Source organism: Condylura cristata, unplaced genomic scaffold, assembly GCF_000260355.1.
Source record: "Condylura cristata isolate star-nosed mole 26May11 unplaced genomic scaffold, ConCri1.0 scaffold00015, whole genome shotgun sequence".
Lineage (NCBI taxonomy): Eukaryota > Metazoa > Chordata > Mammalia > Eulipotyphla > Talpidae > Condylura > Condylura cristata.
In genome coordinates, this window is record NW_004567116.1 from 48,251,296 (window position 1) to 48,273,949 (window position 22,654).

General features: G+C 41.2%; 1 protein-coding gene across 1 annotated transcript in view; it reads right to left on the reverse strand.

The window, feature by feature from the left end:
• Positions 1-22,654, reverse strand: part of SYTL2 (synaptotagmin-like 2) — a 109,128-nt gene that overhangs the window by 50,059 nt on the left and 36,415 nt on the right. Inside the window, exons 2-4 of the mRNA XM_004683261.2 lie at positions 14,692-15,172; positions 4,913-5,064; positions 2,074-2,209 (exon numbers count right to left, since the gene is read on the reverse strand). Of these exons, the coding sequence (XP_004683318.1) occupies positions 2,074-2,209; positions 4,913-5,064; positions 14,692-14,792 (389 nt within the window). The 5' untranslated portion in view covers positions 14,793-15,172. The remainder of the gene's footprint in view (positions 1-2,073; positions 2,210-4,912; positions 5,065-14,691; positions 15,173-22,654) is intronic.

Below are 22,654 nucleotides of genomic sequence, written 5' to 3' on the forward strand. Positions count from 1 at the left end.
AAACTCCCTACTAGTTGTTCTTACCTCCTCAGTAGGGGATCAAAATGACTATTCTCACTCCTGGAGTATTTATAGCCTAACCTTTCCCTGTGGAAGAAATGCCTTCATCCATGTAAGGGGATTGCAGGCATCAGGTAGACGGGGATTTGCCAAGGGAAATGGGGTAGGGTATTACACACATATTTTCCTGAATTTCCTGAAATATGTGTGTGTATGAGAGAGCTAGAGAGAGTTCGTTCTTCCATTTATTGAGAACCTACTATGTGGGTTTTGACTGTGTTAAGAATTCTATATTCACCAGTTAATTAAATTTTCATTCATCTTGCTAGTTAACTATTGTTATCCCCAAATTGCAGCTGAGGAAACAAAGGCCCAAGGAGTTAAGTCACTTCTAAAGCAAGCTGACAGAATCAATGTGTAATTACAATTGTTTTAACCTCTAGCCAACATGGCCTCCACAGATATAATACAAGATTATAAATCATCCCAGAATGGAAATGGTGCAATTTACCACCCACAGAAAACAAAGTGAGTGATCGCCAGGGAAATGTACGAAGAATGGGATAGAATAGAACTGACATTCCATTATCCATGTGGCATAACTTTACTAATATTTGGCTCCAAAATGCCTACTGGTGCTTGCAAGATAAACCCTCTTCCTCTTTAATACACTATGTCAAAATATCACTATTCCCCAAGTGCCTCAGCACTAGCACTGACTCAGTGGCTTTCCCATCAGCAAATTCATCAACTTCATCCTACTAGAAACCAAGTTGAACTGTCTTCATTAGGAGCCAGAGGAAATATGCAATTGCCTTCCCACCAAAGGGTAACACCAAATCTCTAGTGGATGAATATCAATGGGAAGACCCTTAACTACCTAAAAGGAAATCATCCTAACTCAGAAAGGTTTGTGTGACTATGGCCCCATAATCAGTTACTTGATAGGAAGCATGTACACATGGACCTTTTAGTTGGCCAGATGATCACATGTGTTGGAAGCTCCCAAAATCAAGACAAATATTAAGGTCATTCTGTTAGAGGGAAAGGATATCCTGAAAAACTCTACAGAGCTTTGTGGACTCCACCCGCACTCCAGACACCAAAACTATGACTCTCAGCAACACCAACTGCTAGGATCCAAGGATGGAGTTAAGAAGCCATTTTGAGATTTTGGGCTATAAAGGCAGACATATTGGGCTGAGGCTCTCTCTCCCTTGGCCTCATGGCTGGAGGCTGGTTGCTTGGCTCTTGATCAGCTTTCAGTGTGCTACTGGGGTTCCAACTCAGCGGAACTGGTAGGACACATTAGTTAACTTGTATCTCTCTCTCTCTTTCCCTGGGTTGTTCCTTTTCTTTCCCCCTTGTATATAAACCCATTATTGACCTTTTTATGTGTATCTGCAGTGCAGTTGAATCTTAAGCACATGGGTGAGGACCAGACAAACAACCCAGTTCACTTTGGGTTGCCCTGTAACAAATCTGCATTGTAAAGAGTCTTTTACTGGCTATCTACTATGTGCCAGATATTCTGCAGAGATTTTCACTAATTCTCACGTTAGCTTCTCCCAGATTTTATTACAATTCTTGTCTACAGTTAAGATTACAATAGATTCAAAGAGGTTATATGATTTCTACATATTCAAGTAGCTAAAGGCATATCCAGGGTTTGAATTCTCATGTGTCTGATTCCATGCTTGGGTTTCTTTCATTCTACAAGGTCGCTACAATTTGATCATAACTCATCTCTTCTCTGAAATAATGACATTCACTTTGGAGGACCTCACCATTTTACTGTAAGGAGAAATACTTAGTATAAATAAATAATAAGTATTGTTGGTAGATTTAAAATATCACTTAGTATTTTAATTTTACCTAATATTCAAATGTTAGAAATTCAAGAAGCTAGGAAAGAGTCCTACTACAACTTTGTTCACATCAGGACCTAGCATTCTCCCATGTGTTGCTCCTTTCCCTTGCCCATGAATTCAGTCTGGATCTACACTCAGTTCACACACATAGACCAACTGTGAACCCCACAGGCCACAGCTCTCTCCAAGAGCTCTGTCTTACCCTGAGCTTGCTAATGCCACATCCTCTTCTGGTTCTTCTACAACACCGGCTAGTTCTGGGGGAAGGAAACCATCTTTGTTGATATTATTCACCCAGCTTTCCTTTGCCTCATTATCTTTGTCCTTGTTCTGCTCAGCTGAAACAGGAAAAAATAAAATTAAGAAGGTTATCTTTTTTTTTTTTTTAAGATGTACTTATTTATGCATATAGAACTGGGGTACAGGCCTAAGACACAGGGACAGTGAGAGGATTCACCAGAGATAAGAGTAGGGATCAGGACAGGCAGATTGAGGAAGTATACTGCTGAGGGGAGCAGCAGGTGAGACAGGAGAGGTCTGCTGCGCCATGTGGATCAGTTGACAGGCAGGGTATGGAACTCACACTGAGGTGGCTGCAGTTCACTTGCAGTGCTGTGCCTTAACCCACTGTGCCACCAGGCAGGGCTTGGAAGGTTATCTTTTAACTCTATGAACTACAATCCTCATATCAGCCCTTATCATAGGTTCAAACTTGAAGTTCAGGCCTTCCTCCTGAGTGCCAAGGCAGTCACCAATGAGTCTGATACTCAGGATCAGAATAATAAATCTTAAAAAAAAAAAAAAAAGGAAGAAAGAAAAAATGAAAAAACAATGAGGCATTTTACAGGGGTAGAATGAGGAATGTGATTAAAAATGAGGTGGGAGGGCCCTCCCTGGTGGTTCAGCGGGTTAAAGCACAGCACTGAGAATCTAAAGCCGCTTCCGCATGAGTTCGATCCCCGCCTGCCCCGGAGGTGACCACATGGCGTGGCAGACCGCTCCTGACCGCCCGCTGCTCCCCTCAGCAGTGTACTTCATTGATCTGCCTGTTCTGTTCCCCGCTCTGTCTCTGGTGAAGCCTCTTACGGCCCCTGAGCCTCTGGCCTGTACCCCAGTTCTATATGCACAAATAAATAAATCTTAAAAAAAAAAAAATGAGGTGGGAATGTTGCACAGGACTATGGTGATGGCACATAGGTGAACTGGTGGTAGGAAGTCCACAGGGATTACAATTAAGATGGAAAAAGGCATAAAATGAAGAATTATGTAAAATAAATTTTAAAATTAAAAAAAAATTTAAAAAAAAGGTCTTCCCTGGTGGCGCAGTGGGTTAAAGCACAGCACTAAGAAGCTAAAGCCTCTTCTGCATGAGTTCAATCCCTGCTTGCCCCAAAGGTGACCCACATGGCGCAGCAGACCACTCCTGACCAACCTGCTGCTCCCCTCAGCAGTATACTTCTGTGATCTGCCTGTTCTGCTCCCCACTCTGTCTGAATCCTCTCACCACCCCTGCACCTCTGGCTTGTACCCCAGTTCTGTAAGTGCAAATAAATAAATCTTAAATTTTTTTTTTTTTAAAGTGCAGGCAAACCTGACCTAAATGGGGTTCAAGATTAAATGTGTATGCCAGGGGAGGCTAAGGGCCATAATGCTCATGGGAAGCACTGCCATTATCAAGCATTTACTAAATATCTACAATGTGTTCAACTCAGATACAGGCTCTGAGAGCCAAGGGAAACAAATGCTTCTGCTGTAGAGTATCCCTCTTTACTGCCTCCCCCTCACCCCAGTCTGTACACATTAACTGAAATTCTACAGTCAATATCCAGCTGAGGCTCCAGGGTCCTGTGTACTCCCACTTCAGGAAATAAGCTCCTTTATTTCTGAACACTCAGGGCTCTTTATCTGCACCTCTCAGAAAACTAGTATCAACTATGTGATAGGCACAATGCTGAGCTTTTTGCATGCACTATCCTATGAGGAGAGACTATTTTCCAAGTTTACAGATTTGGAAACTGAGAATCAGAGAATTTAAGAAACTTGGCCATACAGCCAGTAAAATCCAGGGAAACTTTCATCCATGGTAGGAAGGTGCAGTAATATTTAAGGGCTCCTAATTTCTAGAAACATGCATTCCACGGTGGTGTTCCCCACAGGTCTCTTTACACATAAGTCTAATTTCTTCAACTGTAAAAGGAGTTTACAGTGCGAATTTGTACCCCTTAAAATCTGTGTCAAGAGAACCACAAATATCACATGACACATACTAAGCAGTCAGCTCTTATGTGCAAAGAGTGTGGCTCAGGATCAGAAAGACTGTAATTATAGTTCTTCCGAGTGCCAGCTATGACCTTGGACAAGTTATTTTACTTCTCTGAACTTTATATACCCCACCTATAGAATGGAAATAATGATCAGTTTTATAAGATTGAAGCTATACTTATAAATAATAGACAGAAAGTACCTACTATAGATCAGATGCTCATATGGTGATAGCTATTTGCCTTATTGATTACAGGCTGATGCCAGCCTGGGGCTGTCTCCTAGGGTAAATGTTTGTGACTAATCAAGAGTTATTAGGGAGAAGTCATGCTATAAGTATTTAATAAACTCAAAAGAATTCTAAATCCCTTGAAATACGGCTTACAGTCTTGATGTAATGAAGTTAACAGATGTTAAAGGTCACTGAACAGGGAGACTAATCTCTGTCTAAGCTCTTTATCCTCTCCAAATATCCTGAATCTTCAAAGAGCCAAGGAAAGAAGAAGTGGTGGATCCTTTAGAAACCTAAATTGTTTGATCTACTACAACTCAACATGTCATTGAAAGAGGTTCCTATGTTCTTTTTCTGTGGCACTGAGTCACTTCCTCCTGCTGCCATCAATTTGGATCCAGAGTAAGAAGATTTTCAGCTAGAGGACTCGTACACATTATGCAAAGCATACCTTCAGATGATTTCCCTCACACTTCAGTAACAAATCTAAACCCTCCCTTGCCCTGATTCCTTCTTCCCAAATAAATGTTGAGTCAATGTAACGTACCTGCTACCTGAAGCCTCTTCTTTCTCATGGATGCTCTGATGATGTCTGCACCATGGATTTTGTCTCTGTGCCTTTTTGCCTTGGCTTCATAAAACCACTGGCCACTCATATTCTTCAACTGCTGGTCATCCTTAATTTTTTCAGGCAAATGTCTACAAAAGGAAAAGAGCGTCACTTTGCTGAGAGCCACAGTAAATAAATGAGTTCACTGCGAAACTGCACAAAGATATTTGTAAACATACAGCCAAAATGAAGCTTGTGATATTTTAGAAGATGCCACAATGACTAACATGTGTATATTCCCCCTTGACTAAAAAGTCAGAGAAATCAACGCCAACATTTTTGAAAATTCAAAGATTTAAACCACAATATTCAGATGATGCCTGAAGTTTCTCAAAAGCAGGTTTACTTTTTGGCTGAAGTTTTTTGTATCTACTGTCCAAATGCAAATGCCCCATGCATGCAGAGATGACATGTTAAGCCTCTGTAAACCTTGGCTTCCTAACCTGGAAGAGGGACAATACTAATACCCAACTCAGGGAGAGGTGATGAAGATGAAATTGGCTACTGCAGGTAAACTGCCCTGCACATGTCTGGCACCTAATAAACACTCAGTGAACAGCTGGAAGGGATGTTATCAATTCTTTCTTGAAATTTCAGTGAAAATAGTTTATCAGACTTAGTAACCTGCAGAAAAGAAAGCATGATGTTCCTCATGCTTAATATTAGGCAGATGAGTAGCAAAAAAGGCAGGCTGGAGTTAGAGGAGATCAAATGTATGGTGAATATAGAGGCAGAAGCAAATCCCATTTCTGCAGATCATGTTTTAAGGGTTCCACAAACATTCATATTCTTTTGAAAAGCTTAAACCAAAATAATAAGCCAAATGTTACCCTCTGAAATCCTCCCTAATTTACCCTGGCTGGAAAAATACTGCTGTACTTGACAAGTCTAGCCCCAGCGTCTCTCTGCCCATCTCAATAGCATGAAAATCACAGTTCTATCTTTTCTTACTTACAGAGGTACTTAAAATAAGATAGTATAAAAGCCCTTAAGGTCATGTTGAACTCTCAGAAGATAGCATGCTACAAAAATCCAAGAAGGTTTTATGAAGATCATTCAAACTAATGTACAAAATTTTTAAAGTAGCCAGTCGAAGTATTCTAACCAGACAGTATATAAGGTGGCATGCAGGCAGACTCAGGACAGAGGAAGTGAGAGTGGTGCCTGGGAGATGTCACTCCACCCAGCGTCCAGCTCTCCACTAGAACTTTTCTTCCTCTATCAACTACCAGGAAGAGCTGACCCATTCCCAAACATGGCTAGTCAGAGCCTTTGGACACATGTTGTAATGACAGCCCATCACCAAACCTGACAGGGACAATGTCATCACCTCAAGGTTCTGAGGTTCATAGGAGTCATGGTTCTTTATTAAACATTTCTTAAGGTTTCATTTGCCTAAGACATAGCCAATGTAAACAGGCCATCTGGGTTACTGGTAGAGTTTTTGCCTTTTTTTCCCCCTATTCCAGAGTTCAATTCCAGAAGAAAGAAGTCCTTCCAGTTCTCCCAGATTAGAGAATGGGCCTTAACCTGCACTCAGCATATCTTTGTCTCTTGTCTGGAATTCATCCAGTGCTGTGGAATGAAGGAATATGGTAGGAAACAACACCTGACTCCAGGTCACCTTTTCTAATTCATTTTCCAGCACTTAACCTGTTGACACACTAGACTTCTTACTGTTCTCCAAATTCTTTCATGAACTCTGTAAACGTTAGAAATAAGAAAGTGTGGCAAAGACTATAGGCTTCAGAGTCTCCCTAAATTAGCTCCTTATCCCAGGCTCACATTTTCTACAAGTGACAGTGGGCAGGTTACTGAGCCTCTCTTGACAGTCTCCTTGTTTGTAAAGATGGGAAAATAAGATCAACTCTGCAGGACTGTTGGGATGACTCAGTGAAGTGTTTGCCTGAAGTACCTAACAGTACCTGAATCCTGGTAAGAAGCCAAGGAAAGTGAATGCTCTTAGGATAGCTTCCCCTCATTGCTCTGTACAGCATGTTGTCCTCATCCCTTAGATGCAGTGAGTGCACCTCTCCTCCACAGGGGAACCTGTCCTGATTCCCCAGGTACAGTTTAGCCAGCTCTGCTCCATGCTCTCAGCAGCACCTCTATGACAAGCCTGGCCCACCATGTTTATTTGCGTATCTGCCTGTCTGTCTTGCCCACTGATCTGTGAACTTTGCAAAGTCCTTCAAGGTGAAAATTGTATCTTAATCACCTTTGTAATGTCAGCACCTGGCATAGAGCCTGGCACACAGCTGATACTGAAAAACTGTTTGTTGAATGAATCTATCAAAGAACAAACAAATGCTCAGCCATCACCCAGCTTGAGATAAGAAAGATCCCATCACTGTTGGGGTTAAATGAATTACACTATATCCCAATGCCTGTGCCTTCTCCTGGAGGCAGACTAGGAAATAAACTATGGCATTAGTCATCATTTTGAAAGAGACCACAAATCCTCATGGCATAATAACTCTTGATTTCTCTTCATGAGGGTATTTATTTTTGTTGTTCAACTAAAAGACATTTTATAAGAGTTTTTGAGCAATTCTTGATCTGTTTCTGCTTACATGACTGTCCACAAGGCTCTGGTCATGCTCTACTTTCAATTCACCACGAGCACAGGCCGTGAGACCAGCTCACAGGACCACATGGCATATGGGAAGGCTGGAAGCCATTATGTAAGGTTGAGTTTCTGGTTCATTTCTCTTATAGTAGAAAATGGATAAGAAATTATTTCAAATTCATGAAGTGTCATTTATAAATTTCCTACTGTAATAATCACTGCTAGGCTTAGTCCATTTTTGTCTATTTAAGTCATTTGGAATATTTTACAAATGAACTCATATGTGTGACATGAAAACACAGTTTTATAATGATGTAGACCATTAATATCACCACATATGTTATGTTAAAATCTTCTATCAGACCATGTTGCTCTCTCATTTTTTTTTTTAAGATTTATTTATTTGTGCATACAGAACTGGGGTACAGGCCAGAGGCTCAGGGGCAGTGAGAGGCTTCACCAGAGACAGAGTGGGGAACAGAATAGGCAGATCGACAAAGTACACTGCTGAGGGGAGCAGCGGGCGGGTCAGGAGAGGTCTGCCGCGCCATGTGGTCACCTCCAGGGCAGGCGGGAATCGAACTCATGAGGAAGCAGCTTTAGATTCTCAGTGCTGTGCTTTAACCCGCTGCACCACCAGGGAGGGCCTGCTCTCTCATTTTTACTTAACTCATTCCAGCCAAATTAACAATTTATTCTCTAATTGTTATGACATTTAGTTAAAGTAGGAAGAAGGCAAATGTCTAGTGATTCACACATTTTGTCCCTTCCAAAGACTATGGCTCAGTAACCTGCCTACCGTCACTTCTAGACGAGAGCTAAGGCAGATGCTCCGTAAACACTGAACAGCTGGAGGGAAGCAGGAGGGCCCAGAGAAGCCACTGTTCTGCTGCCCTGCAGACACAACATGCCAGTCATGCCATGCCCCCCATTCCTCTGCTAACACAGAAAACATATTCACTTTGCCCCAGGCGCCACATTTGGCTCGTGCATTACCTCATTTAATCTTTACAATTTCAGCAAGACATACAGAGCAAAAGATGGCTATTTTGCCTTCTCTACATGTTAAAGGTCACATCTGCTCATTTGTTCATTCACTAATTCATTAATCCTCTTTATCTATCTGGTATATGCTTAGAACTATACCTGAAATAGTAACATCTACAGCTCTAACTATCACTGTCAACTACCACTGCAGACAGTGTGAACAGGGAGAATCCCAAAGAGCAGTGAAACCCTCCATCTTGGCTTCCACACTTTTCATTCAGCATACTCCCTAACCATTTTGTACTTACATAGCATGTCCAGCTTCCAGCTAGTCATTGTGATTAAGTAAAACCCTAACATTACAGGCAGTACCTACCTGAAACTCTCAAGTCAACTGCAGATAAGGGGATCAGCAGGCTGGCCAGAGAGGTTGGTTCAATCCCTGGCATTTTTTCTTTCTTTTTAAACTCTCAGTATATTCGGGGCAATATGGTCAAACTATGTGATTTGAAAGTACTCTTAGGTGTTTGTTTTGAATGTGAATGTTACAAAGGACCTTAAACACTGACAAGTGGCCTCACTTTATAGATGAAAAACTGAGCCTCAGAAAAGTTAAGAGGTTTGCTCCAGGTCACACAGAGCTGGGAAAGGAAACCAGCCTGACTCCTGCCAACACTCTTCCAACCACCCCATCCTCCCTCAGCCACACATGCCTTTGGTTTCTAAGATGGTAATCATGCTTCACAGAGGAATTCAATATTCGATGGAAAATCTGAAAACCAACATGTGAAAATGAAATAAACAACAAATTTTTCCTTATAAGGTGGAAATGAGAGGAAAGTGCAGCCCTTGTGTGGACATGTAATGATCCCCACGTCAGCACCATGTGGGGAGGTGCAGGTTTGGCTGATTGATAAGCCAGACTTAGATCTTGCAGGACACGATCCTCTTCACCCTACTTCTGCATCATTCAATAGGTGCAGCTGCGGTCTTGAGGATGAAAGAGATAAGTAAGTGTAAAGCCCTGTGTACAATTTAGTTCCCTGAACAAAGGTTGGTTTCTTACCCCTTTGCTTTGACAGAAAACACCACCAGTTCTGGAAAGCAGTTTTTCAATGACAACTGCCTTCATTTAAAAGAAATTAGGTCTTTAGGAAGCAGCTGAGAATCATAAGATATGTGTTTGAGATGGTATCTACTGTGTATGTCCACTGCTTTAGATGCAGTGGGGGGGGCGGGAGGGGGGGATAGAGTGCAGACACAGAACAGGTGATGAGCAGAGGCACATGGGCAACAATTTCCTGCTGCCAATGTGAGGCAAAGCAAAGGAAACACCACCTCTAGACTGTGTAATTTTCAAACCATAAAAGACTAAAATTATACGGCCCTCCTTGGTGGTGCAGTGGGTTAAAGTACAGCACTACAAAGCTAGCCACAGCTTCTTTGGTGTGAGTTCCATCCCCACCCTGAAGGTGAAACACATGACGTGGCAGACCTCTCCTGTCTGTCCCACTGCTCCCCTCAGCGGTGTACTTCGTCACTCTGCTTGTTCTGCTCCCTACTCTGTCTCTGGTGAATCCTCTCACCATCCCTGCACCTCTAGCCTGTACCCCAGTCTATATGCAAAAGTAAATAAATATTTTTTTTAAAAAAGACTAAAATTATATATCTGTATCTATACTGGTGTTGCCTTAAAACAGAGAGAAAGAGAGACTGAAATAAAATAAATATTTTTTTTAAAAAGACTAAAATTATATATCTGTATCTATACTGGTGTTGCCTTAAAACAGAGAGAAAGAGAGACTGAAAAAGAACCTATCTTTATGTATGTTGCACAGGACAGTGACTGTGTCCGGCTGGTAATCAGAGAGCCAAGCTGGTGTGCTTGGTAATAACCAGGTCTAGTATGAAAGAGTTGCAAGGGAAATAGTGACCTAGAACCATTACCCTCTAACTGTACCCCAGAAACACCCTAGTGTTTATTCCCTGTGTTCAGACCCTATTTGCACCATGAATGATTTGAGAACTGGACACTTCCCTATATGAACTCATTTTTCTGACCTATGAAATCAGGGTGGGAGGTAACTATAGGGACAGTGAAAAAACAGTTTCTCAGGCTGTTTTCACTGTGGCCTCCAGACTCAGGTGGCTTAGCGGATAGCATGTAACCTTGATGTTTAGTTATGACATGTAAACTTGATATACAGTCCTTCTGCATGAAAGGTAGGACATGCGTGTAAACTTGATGCATAGCTTACATGTATGAAAATACACTTATGTAACCTAGGCATAAATCCGGCCCTGTGTCAACTTTGTCCTTGAAAGTATAAAAAGACAGCAGGGGACTCCTCACAGTGCCACATTTCCCAGCTGCTGCCTCTGTGGCCTCTGTTGTAGCGCCTGCAGCCATCTTTGTATCTTATTTCCTGCTGCTGCAATAGAGATATTGTTAGAACTGCACAGGGTTCCCTGGCTCTTCTGTTTGCTGGCAACCAGAAAGAATCTGGCTGGGCTTGGGGCCCTGGTCCAACAGTAACCTATAGATAAACCATCTCCACGGTGTCTTAAATGAGCTTGGATATAGGTAAATCCAAGCCCTGGTACCAGGAATGGCAAGGGGATTTAGATTTGAATGCTGAATTATATCTACATTCATATAGAAAAGGATTCTGGGCAGTATTTGTTCTTAGTAGACAACAATGCTGTAATTCATTAGTGATTCCCTTATGGTTATCTCAGAGTCATGCTCTCAAGTCCATCATGCATTGGAAAGAATAGTCTGAGTTTTAGTGACAGGTTTGCCTTTCTGATAGTTTTTTACTTATGTTAATATTGTAATTACACAATTTATTTTTCTACAGCTACATGCCACTTTGACAGACTGGGGCACTGGAAAATTATATGAGGGAAACAAAGCTGAGGCTTTAAATATGCATAATAGGCCCTCCCTGGTGGCACAGCGGGTTAAAGCACTGCACTAAGAAGCTTACGCCACTTCCGCATGAGTTCAATCCCCACTTGCCCCAGAAGAGCTCCACATGGCGCCACTGACCTCTCCTGACCCACTTGCTGCTCCTCTCAGCAGTGTACTTCCTCGATCTGCCTGTTCTGCTCCCCACTCTGTCTCTGGTGAATCCTCTCACCCTCCGCATCTCTGGCCTATATCCCAGTACTGTATAAATAAATAAATAAATATTTAATAAAAAGAAATAAATATGCAAAATACAAACCAATCAATGAAGAGGCCTTTATCATTCTTTGAGATGTGGGGCTATGTTTCAGTTGCCCTAGACTTCCCTTCACATCATTTCTTCAGAGATGTGCACTTAATCAGAGATTAAAACAAGTAGACTTGTCAGACATAAATGTTTAATAGGTGCTCAATTAAATTTCACTGAAATAACTGGGTTTCAGGAGTAATCTCCTCCTGAGGAATCAGACTACTAACCAGAGATTTAATCCTTTTATAGACAGGTGGAGTGGTGAATAGGAGAACTAAAATGTATGCATCACCTGTTATGTACTAAGAAAATTAAAATTTACCTTACTTAATTCTGACTTTAATCCTTTTAGTATTATGGTTTTCCCAGTGTCTTAGTTGGAGTTCAGGAAATTAAGTAAATTACCCAATGAACCACAGATCACGACTGTTTTGAGTCTAAGGTTCATGCTGGTAGTTAAAAGCTCCCTAGGTCATGATAGAACCCTTACTGTTCTGAGAGTACAGATGAGCAGCATGGGGGTGAGGGGAAAGTACTGGATCAAGAGTTTTTCTTATCATGATTTTGGTACTGATTAGCTTTGCGATTCCAGGCAAGTCACTTCCCCTCTCTAGGCTTTATCTTTATCTGTAAAGTGACTGATAACGAAAGAAAACATCTCTTTTCCAGCACTGTCAGGCTATAACTCTTATAGAAGCAAAGAACAGCTGGGAGATGACAGAAGTCCACAGAATAGCATTTTCAGAGAGCAGAGACCTACATGTAGTTCTTGTTCCACTGGCCCAGAACAACCTCAGAAATAGCCCAAGTCCTTCAGTCCTGAAGCAAGGAGGAGGTAAGAGCATGACTCCTCTTATGTGAAATAGGCTATGGGAGGAACTTCTTCCAAGTCCATAGGCGAAGGTATACACTGTCTGCCCTCCCTGTCCACTATCATTCCCTGTGGCCCTAGGCTCCAGGCCTGCTGTGCCCAAGTCAATAAGAAAGTACCCCAGAATAGTGGTGGTAGGTGGGATGGATTCACTCCAGACTTCTCACTACCCAGCCCTTATTCCTATTAGCTTACAAAAGAAATAACCAAATACAGAACCAGCAGTGGCTTCTGGAGCAACTCAGAAATAGCAGGTGGAAGGAGCCATCAAGCTGGCACCACAAAGGGGCGTACAGTATTTCTTCTGTGGGGTAAACCAGCAGGTCCCAGAGGCTCACACTCACACCCTTTACAAGGTCTAGTTCCAGGCAGAACTTTGCATTTTTTGCAAACTACTGCAGGTCTCTTCTACTCACACAATCAAAGAGCTACATGGAAGTTGCCAGTGAAGAAATGGTAACCTCACTAGATAGAGGAGTTGGAACCACAAACCTTACAAAGTAGCATTTAAGCAGAAGAATCAATGGTACTCTCAGCTTTGCAGACCTTCACCTGAGGTAGTCAGAGGGGCCCAGTGCAATCCCAGCTCCCTGCTTTCTTTCTAAATCTTTCTACCTTGCCTTGTGAGAGGCTAAAGGAATTTCCATTTCCACAGCCCTTTAAGAATCAATTAATATATTCTGTGTTTTTCCCTCCCCTTATTTCTAAATTGGGCATTAATGGTCCTGCCTTGGCAAATCCCAGAGTTGCTGTGAGGAGCATCAGCGGACCACATGAATGAAAGGGCTTTATATGTTGTGAATGGGCAGGGGGTTAATGCTACTAAGAGGTTCTGATGGCTGATAAGGGCAAACTCCCTGTCCTTCTTGGGGAAACCTCTCAAGGTACACTACCTGTTGAGATCAGGGAACAGTGGCCCACCCAGGTGCAAACTGACGTGTGGGAGGAGCATGACAAGTAAGGAGGCATTCTCATCGCCACTACGTGCAGCCATCTTCTGTCACCATTACTACCCACTACGTGCAACCATCTTCTGTCACCATTACCACTCAGTGTCCTGCCTCACATCAAGACAATCACTCCCTTCACTGTGCTGGCCCCCAAATAGTCCATATGCTATTGTCTCCTCAGGGAAAGCAATTTAAGTACCTAATACCAAGGTCCAATTCTCTCTTCATTATCTATATTATTAAAAGCCATAATCAGATAATCTGGAGAACTTGAAATGAATTTTAACATATTCATTTATGAACTATCCATGTTCAAGTAGGGTCAAAATATGGGAAATGCTGCATCCAGGAAATAAAAAGTTGGCTTATGCTCCTTTTAGATAACTCATAGGATGGGAGGCATGCAGTAAGTACAGGAAGCCCCTCACTGTTTTCAAAGTCCACTATTACATAAGTAATAGGTGGCAGGACCTAGGCTCTAGCCCATTTTTTCAGCAACATATCTTGTTCTATTTCTACCTCATAGGTGAGTGTAAGTGGCAGGAATTTGACATGGAACACTTGGGTTCTTTCCAAAGAGCATACTGTTGCAAATGGCAAAGTTGCCATTCTTTTTGTGGGACAAACACAAAAAAACCCTGGTGCAGTCAGAGTTGATTTAAATTGTCTCTGACACCAATTCAAATACTGAAATACTTTAAGTAATGTGAGGTATGTTTCTATTTAAATTAGAAATTAAAATATTCCTAATTTGGTTCATGAATCAGTTAAAAGTAAGTGGATATAAATACATATACACCCACATCCATGTACATACATATCTATATATGGGTGTAGTTGTAGGTACGTGTTTGTATGTTCATTTTTAACTCTGAGTTTAATTACTTAAAGGAGTTTAGTTAGGTTTTTAATCAAGACTCTATTTCTGGCAGGAGTCTGTGGGATAAATTAAGAGACATGAAGGAGGAGTTCCATCCAGGAAGGAAACCTAAAATTGGAACCCACAAGTTCAGGCTCCAAGTCAAAACTAGTACTTATGGTTGAGAAAAAGAAAGCATTTCATCTTCTTAGAGACTGTCTCTCTTTCCCCCAAGCCAAAATTTTCTCTGGCCCCTTACCTGACTCTCTCTTCTTCCGTCCTCTTCAGGACCGCATCTCGCTGCAGAACCTTCATGATGGCCTCTTGCTCCTCCTCTGTGAGGAAGCTTAAGTCGATCATTTTGAAAAATGCACACAAAATAATAGTAACAAATCTGGCTTAAAATTCTCAAGGCAAAACAACTGTAATTGAAGTCCAGATGATTAAAAAATGCAAAATCAAAATGGAGTAATAGCTCATTCAGTTCAGCAGCAAAAGTCTAATTTTGGTGCAGCAAAAGTTCTAGGTGGCTGACTGTAAAAACCTAGATGGCCTTCCCAATGAAGAAGTAGAGGTCTATATGATGAGGTGGAGCAGAAGGATGCTGCATCCCCTGCCAGGCAGGGCACTTGTTCCTACAGCACCATTCCTGTTCAGGCTCCTCTCTGGACCAGTCTTAGACAGTTTATTCTCTTCACCATCAATTCCATGAGAAATAGCAGCATCAAACGGTCATCTACCTGAGGAAGCAGATGACAATAAACATCACAAGTGAAAGACAGCTCCCATAAGCATTGCTCATTATTACAAGATTTAAAATATTACAAGGTGAAAAGGTCTCTGAGATCAGGGAAACCAGTTCTTCTGGTTTCCTGAGCAAATGGGAATTGGGTCATGCTTCAATTTAATTCCAGGCGGTCAAGACAGAGGGCACACAAACAGGCCTGCCAATGTTTAATGATCCACCAAGGGAAGGGACAATTATCTAACTAATCGATAAGCGACATTTGGTTAGAAAGTCATAGTAAAAGTCCTTGGCTCTCCCTGGTGGCACAACAGGTTAAAGCACTGCACTGTGAGGCTCACAGAAGCCACTGCAGCACGATCCCCAGCCAGAAGTTTACCCACATGGTATGGTAGACTTCTCCTGACCTACCCGCTGGTACACTGTCCCTTCAGCAGTGTACTTCATCAGTCTGCCTGTTCTGCTCCCAATTCTTTGTCTTTGGTTAATCCTCTCACTCAACCAAATCTCTGGCCTGTACGCCAGTTCTGTAAGCATAAATAAATAAATCTTTAAAACAAAAAAAAAAGTCAGTAAGGCCCCAGAAATTTCAACTACCAAGTGATTATGGGTAAGAAACAAGAAAGAAAGAGAGCACCCCAATTGAGGCAAGATGGTGGCTTGGCGGTAACCAGCTGTCAAGGGATGAAAATAGGTTCTTGATTCACCATGCACTAAAAGGAGCAAAATGGGCTATATCAAGCAGAACTGTCTTGAAACATTTATTTCAAATAGAAAATAAATGATTAATATTGTGTTTGTCATAAGTCTCCATATTCTTCTTTTCTAGATGACTATAATCGCAAAGTAGAACTTTCTTTGACAACTGACAACAGAAGCATCATATGCTACCACCAATCTGTGGCCATTCCATATGAACACATAAAACCTATCCCTTGACCAGACTTTGTACATAATAATGAAGAAACATGATCAAGTGCTAAAAAACAGATTAGAAGGAAAAGGTGAACACTTTGAGCAAGGACCCATGATAGAACAATTTAGATAAATATTCTTTGCTATTAAGCATCGTTGATATCCTCATGGACAGTATCATAGATGTCATAAGAAACTGGTTCCTTCAAAATACAGATTGTGATATCAAAGTTCTCATGAGTCAAAGAAATGTTATCCTGGGTCTCATTTTCTATTTAAAAACACAGTCTAGCATATTAACTAATATACAGTGAAATAATAAAATCTCTTCATTTATTAAAAAATGAAACAAGAAATAAAAATTCACAAATGCTCACTTCTTCATGAGTAGGAATGTTCCACAGAGTGTAAGTCTCACGATGAGAGAGAGCTAGGACTAGGTAGAAGTTATCAAGGTTATTTGAAGATAGTAGGAACTACTATTCTTCACACCGTCCCATCTCTAACTTTTATTGGAGGCTTGGCACAGCCCACCATACTTGTTTCCCTTTATTTCTATGAAAAACACTTACTGGTATAATATATAAACTGAGGGAAAGGAAGAAGCAGAATTTCAAAACACCCTACCATCCAAAGTGAACACTGTGGAGTAGAATAGTCAAGAATCCTATTTTCTTTGAGGCATCTTAAACTCATGTGCAAAGAAAAGGTAAGACCTGAAAAATACCCCAGTCAGATGGATTTCAGAAATGAGTTGCTCTAGGAATGAGGCCCTTTAACAACAGCAGCACTGAACAGACAACAGACACTAAACACCACGGGCTCAGTGAATTTTCAAACAGATACACTTAATAAAACAGAGTGAGTCATTAGCAAGTAATTTTAATTATTTGCTTTTTTACAAAGGGAACTATAGGCAGGTAGTCCTTGGACCAACACTTATTAGTATGAACTGCTAGACATGTTATCTACCTCTCTGAGGCTCCATTTTCTTATTTGTACTTAACATTTGGACATTCTTCACAGTTTGTGAGGAATGAAATAATGAATAGAAAGCAACACATACCTTGCACCAAAAATAGTTACTGAAAATAAATTCTATTTTCCTTTTCTCTTTTGCATGATTTTTTTTCTGATCTCTATAAAATATGGACTTCATGGATAGGCAACTTAATCTTTGTTTTATTTTTCCATAGCTTATAGTGACTACACAAATTAATATGAAGACAATAGTACATGTCCTTTGTTTTTAATGTGTATGCACTTGTATATATATAACTATCTTCTTTTTTGTCCAGTAAACTACTTATCCTTTAAGATGAAAGTTCCCACCTCTAAAAAGCTTTCCCTAACTACCACAGCCAGAGTTAAATGCTGCAGATTAGCTTTTTGCTCCTAACTCTTCACTCCTTCAGCAATAAAACTATACCTCCATGTTGCCACTAGAGTGAGAGTATTCATTCCTGCCTTCCTGATTTGGGCTTGGCCTGTGACTTACTTTGGTCAGTGGGATATTCAAATGTGACGAAGACATAGGCTGTAGAGGTGCTTGAATGGTCTGGATTCCTGTATTCACGACATGTGCCTGCCTCAGGTACCCTATGCTTTTCCAAATTAGAGTTCCAGAAAGAGAGATACTAGGACAGACCAGAGCCTGACCCACCTTAAGCAGGGCCATCTATACTGACCGATACATATAGAAGAAATAAGTCATTTGTTGTTGGAAGCCACTGAGGTTTGAAGTTGTACAATGCTTCTGTAGCAGGAACATGACTAACCTCCACATACCTACCTCTATTGCTCTTCCATATACTTATCTTCACCTCTATAATTACTTGCCTACCTTTAGTCTCTCATTTGACTATGAGTATCAGTGTGTGAATAAATAAGGTTAAATAAATTATTTTAAATATAGAGCATCACCAGAGGGCAGATCTCTCAGTTCTTTTATAACAGCAGCTTCCTTAGAGCTCAAAGGCTGGCAAGGAAATGTAGTCAAGCCACATTCTGACAACTGTGTCCCTGATGAGGCAATACACTCCATATGGTTCCATGGGTGATGGCCTTTAGGTTCAATGAGTGGCAAACAGGAAGAGAACAAAGGAGAAAAACAACTTAAGTGCTTAACAGTTGTAATGGAAGGGTTGTTAAAGAGGGAAAAGTTGGTTTCTGTACCTTCTAGTAGGACTATAAGCTAGCCAGTACCTCTGAGCAGAAGCATCTGAGGGTTAAAAGATCTTCATAAAATAGGCTGTTAGTGAATCAAGGGCAATGTCCTCATTTTATGGACAAAGGGGTGCAAGACTAGAACCCGTTAGTCCTACTTGGACAAGTCAGATTACCATTACATAAGAACCCTCAGATAGCAACTGAGACCCCTCAATACAAGGTGCTGTCCCAACTCCCAATATTATAGATAAGAGCTAATTGAGCATGTCATTCACTCAACAAACATCCATTGATAGCTTTGAGTGCTAAGCACTGATGAGATGATGAAAAATAAGACAAAAAGAAAAAAAAAAGGGAGCCCAAGGGACCACGGTAGAGGACATGGATGACTTGGTGGTATGTATGTTCTGGTATCATACATCTGAAAAGGTGTAAACCTATCCTCTGAATCTTATTTATAAGTGTTGCAAACCAATGCTGCCTCAAAAAATAAATAAAAGAAACTTCCTGTCCTTGTGGTTTAATTGCTAGTTGGAGGAGATAAATGATCAAACCAAATAATATTAAACTAAATAACATTTAAAACAATATAATTAAATAATTGAAACGTAATGGAAGGACAAGACTTCTGGGGTGGGGTAAGGAGGGAACTAGACTTTTAAAGAGTGGTTAGGATAGGTCTCACTGAAGATGACACAAAAACTTAGACAAGATTAGGAAACAAGTCATATGGGCACTATAATAGTGTGAGGTGGGAGCGTGCCTGAAGTGTTAAAATATCAACAAGAATACTAGAATTGAACTTCAGGGTATGTCAGCAGTAGGGAACAGAAAAGATTGGGTAAGAAACGAGTCAGAATGAATTAGGCTTTCAAAGGCCTGTCAGATTTCTGACTTTTATTCTAAGAAGCACTAGAGAACAGCAGAGAAAAAGAGAAGGAAATAAAACTTACTGGGTACCTCCTACATGCCTACATGTATCATCACACAGGATCTTACAAAGATCTGAAGGAGATATTTCATTATCTGTGTTTTCAAATGAAGAGAGTGAGTCTCAAGAAGGTGTTTGCCACCAAGCTCACATTTTCAGTGGTTTAGTCAGATGAAGCTACCCAGATGGTGACATGTCACTGACTTCTCCCACACACACAGATTCCGCCAAAAGGTGCAGAGCAAAGCTCTTGGCATGGGCATGCATTCTCTGCTTAAGCATAAAAGGATCCTTGGCCCACAGTAGGTGGTCAGCATGGGAGCAAACTCAATGCAAAAAAAACAAGAGGGATAAATTTTGGAAACAGAAAATCCGGACATGTTCTGGGAAGCTCTGGGAAGGAGCAAAATAGTTTTACTTAAATTCAGCCTTCCCTCCTACCCACCCATCTTCTGGATGCTGCTAAGTGATTTTTCTAAAACTCATGTTTGATTAAGCTATGTTACCCAACCCAGAACGCTTCACCAACTTCTGTTTGTCAATAGTTAACAATCAGAGCCCGTAACATGCAGAGGCTACCTGGAATAGCACCTGCTTTCTTCTCTAAGCTCTTTTACTTATGCTTCTGCTACACTCAACTTTTCCCAGTTTCTTTTGTCTTTGGGCTTTTGCATACATGTTTCCTTCTTAAAGGACCCTTTGCTGAGCTCCACAGAAGCCTTCACTAGCCACAAGGCTGACAAGGTGCTCCATTCAACGGAATCCTCGGTTAGGGATGTATTACCCTAGTTAGTCATGTTTGTCCCCACTAGTTCCTTTATTTTTTTTTAAAGATTTTATTTCTTTATGCATACAGAAATGGGGTACAGGCCAGAGGTGCAGGGGCAGTGAGAGGCTTCACCAGAGACAGAGTGGGCAGCAGAACAGGCAGATCTACTGAAATACACCGCTAAGGGGAGCAGTGGGCGAGACCTGCGAGGTCTGCTGTACCATGTGGGTCAGCTCCCTGGTCAGGGATCGAACTGTGCTGCTGCAGTGGCTGTGGATAGCTTCATAGTGCTGGGCTTTAACCTGTTCCACCAACAGTCCCCACTTGCTCTTGAGCAAGGCCCCAGAATGCTGTGTCCCCAGCACCAGCCACCATGCCTTATATCTACTTGGCACTCACGTATTCAAGACATGAACACAGTTGAAGGGAGCTGAGTCTCCACTTCTCCTTACCACGAAACCAACTCTAAGGGCCATAATGGAAAAATCAAGTCCATTCTACCCAGTGGATTCCAACTCTAGGTCCCTCACATGATTTGGTGGCTTAAATAAGTCACAAGATTTTTCCATATCCCAGTTTTCTCATCTGAATGATGATTATATCCTCTCCCACCTTCGCTTTCTTATGGAGATTATTGTGAGGTTCTGGTGAGAATGTAGGATACTGATAAGGACAGATAAGAACTGAGCAGCAATAAGAGCAGCAGAGGAAAGCGCTTAATTCAAATTTTCCAGGTGCCAGCCCTGCTATGTCAATAGCCAATAAAAGTCAATACTCTACTTATCAATTGTATAAAAATTGAGTTAGAGAGAGAAACCAAGGCTTCAATGGTAGGCACTTGTTTTTAAAGGTCACAGTAAAGAAAAAATGTAGACTTATATTCCAATGATTTGCCAGACCAAATCCAGACTGAGCCTGGTTTCCCCAACATGTTCTGCTGCAAGGAGGGTCCCAGATGGCACCTTCTCCTTCCCAGATGGCTGCTGTATACCAAACCTGAGATCTCAAGAAAGCAGAAGAAAAATCCAGTAAATATTAACTCTTGCATGATAAAAATTTTCAGAAGATAAGCAAATTGTTCTGACAGATCCCTGACATCAAAAAGGTAGATTTGGGGGAAAAATAAAAGCTGAAAGGCCGAGGAAAGCAGAAAAAATTCATGCTTGAGTTGGGTGGACCTGAGAATAGTGTTGGACAAAAACATTCCTGATCAAGTAAGAAGTTCACCCCTGTGGTGAAAAACCTTCATATGTAAAACCATATGTAAAACCTGGTCACAGTGACACCACCATGGGATAAATGAAATTACCCACAGTAGGCTCAGGGGAACCTAGGAAGGAAAAAGTGTTATGGGCAGTGAGAAAACCTTTGCCCACATCCCTCGCAGTGGAAAGATCTCATCCTCTGAGCAAATGGGTGGTCATTAGACCAGCAGGCAGCACTGCCAGGATGCCCAGGCCCAGAGCAACTCCCAAGCTGCACCCATTCTCAGGTTTAGTGTGCACTCTGGCTGAACCGGTGCACAAGTCCTACCGTTCCACTGAGCCTTGTCTCCTCAGCTCCCGCGCCTGTGCACACAATTTGAAAGGAAGACATTTATGTTCTCCCTGTGTTCTTTCTTGAGGGATTAGAAGCTTACTCCTCCCCTCAGCTGCTGTTTTCTATAATCTTGGTCATTTTTCTCTGTAATGAAATGAAAGCTGGGTAGTGGTGCAAAGTACTTCACAGGTATGATCTCAGTTAATCATCTGACCACCAAGGAAGACAGGTATTCTCAACACTGGACTTGAGGAGGTGCATAACTTGCTTATAGTCATTCACCTAGAACCTGTTTTGAATCCAATAGATTCAAAAGCTACTGTTTATAATCTTTTGCCACATCAGCATCTCCTTATTCTCAGAGAGATCACATGGCTTCCTAGGGACAAAGGTGAAACTAGATCCCAGGTTTTCCTGCTTTCTAGTCCAGTCTATTTTCGCCCTGCTGTTACATTCTTATTTATTATTTCCTTTGAGCAACATTCACCCACAAAGCATGGCACACTCTTCTATGAACCACTTTGTAGGAATAGGAAAATGTTTAGGCTCTTTGGGTTTGTTTTATGGCTAGAAATGGAAAAGACAAGCATGAGGTAAAGGGAAAAAGCACCTGTGTCAACATGCAAGTGTTTAGGCAATCCCATTAAACTGTTAGAATGGTGAAGACTCTCTGTGAACCAAAAAGTATCACTAAAAGAACCTACTTCATAGATTGATATGCATTCAGAAAGTTAAATGCCTACACAGTAGTGTACTTATATGAAGATAACACTGTCAGGAAACATCACACTTTGCTTTCCTGTTTCCACATGATCAGAGCTTCTATAGAACCATAAAAATTAGATTTTCATCATCTACCACAAGGAAATTATAATACCAAAGAAATGTTTTAAATAATCAAAATGGTTCTATAAAAGGAGCTTGTACACAGGCAAAACCTTCAAAACGATTAATGTTTTATACAAAAGCAAGTTATTTAGTTTCTAAATTCTTTTTATTATTAAATATACTTGTTTATTAAAAGATTTGTCTTCTACCAAAAAAAATCATGAAATTACTCAATGTGTTGTCTAACTGGGCTTCTTGAGGGGAAAGAACAATTTTCTGAGATAGGTTCAGAATAGCCTGTCAAAAGTACAAGTTGAGGGCCCTCC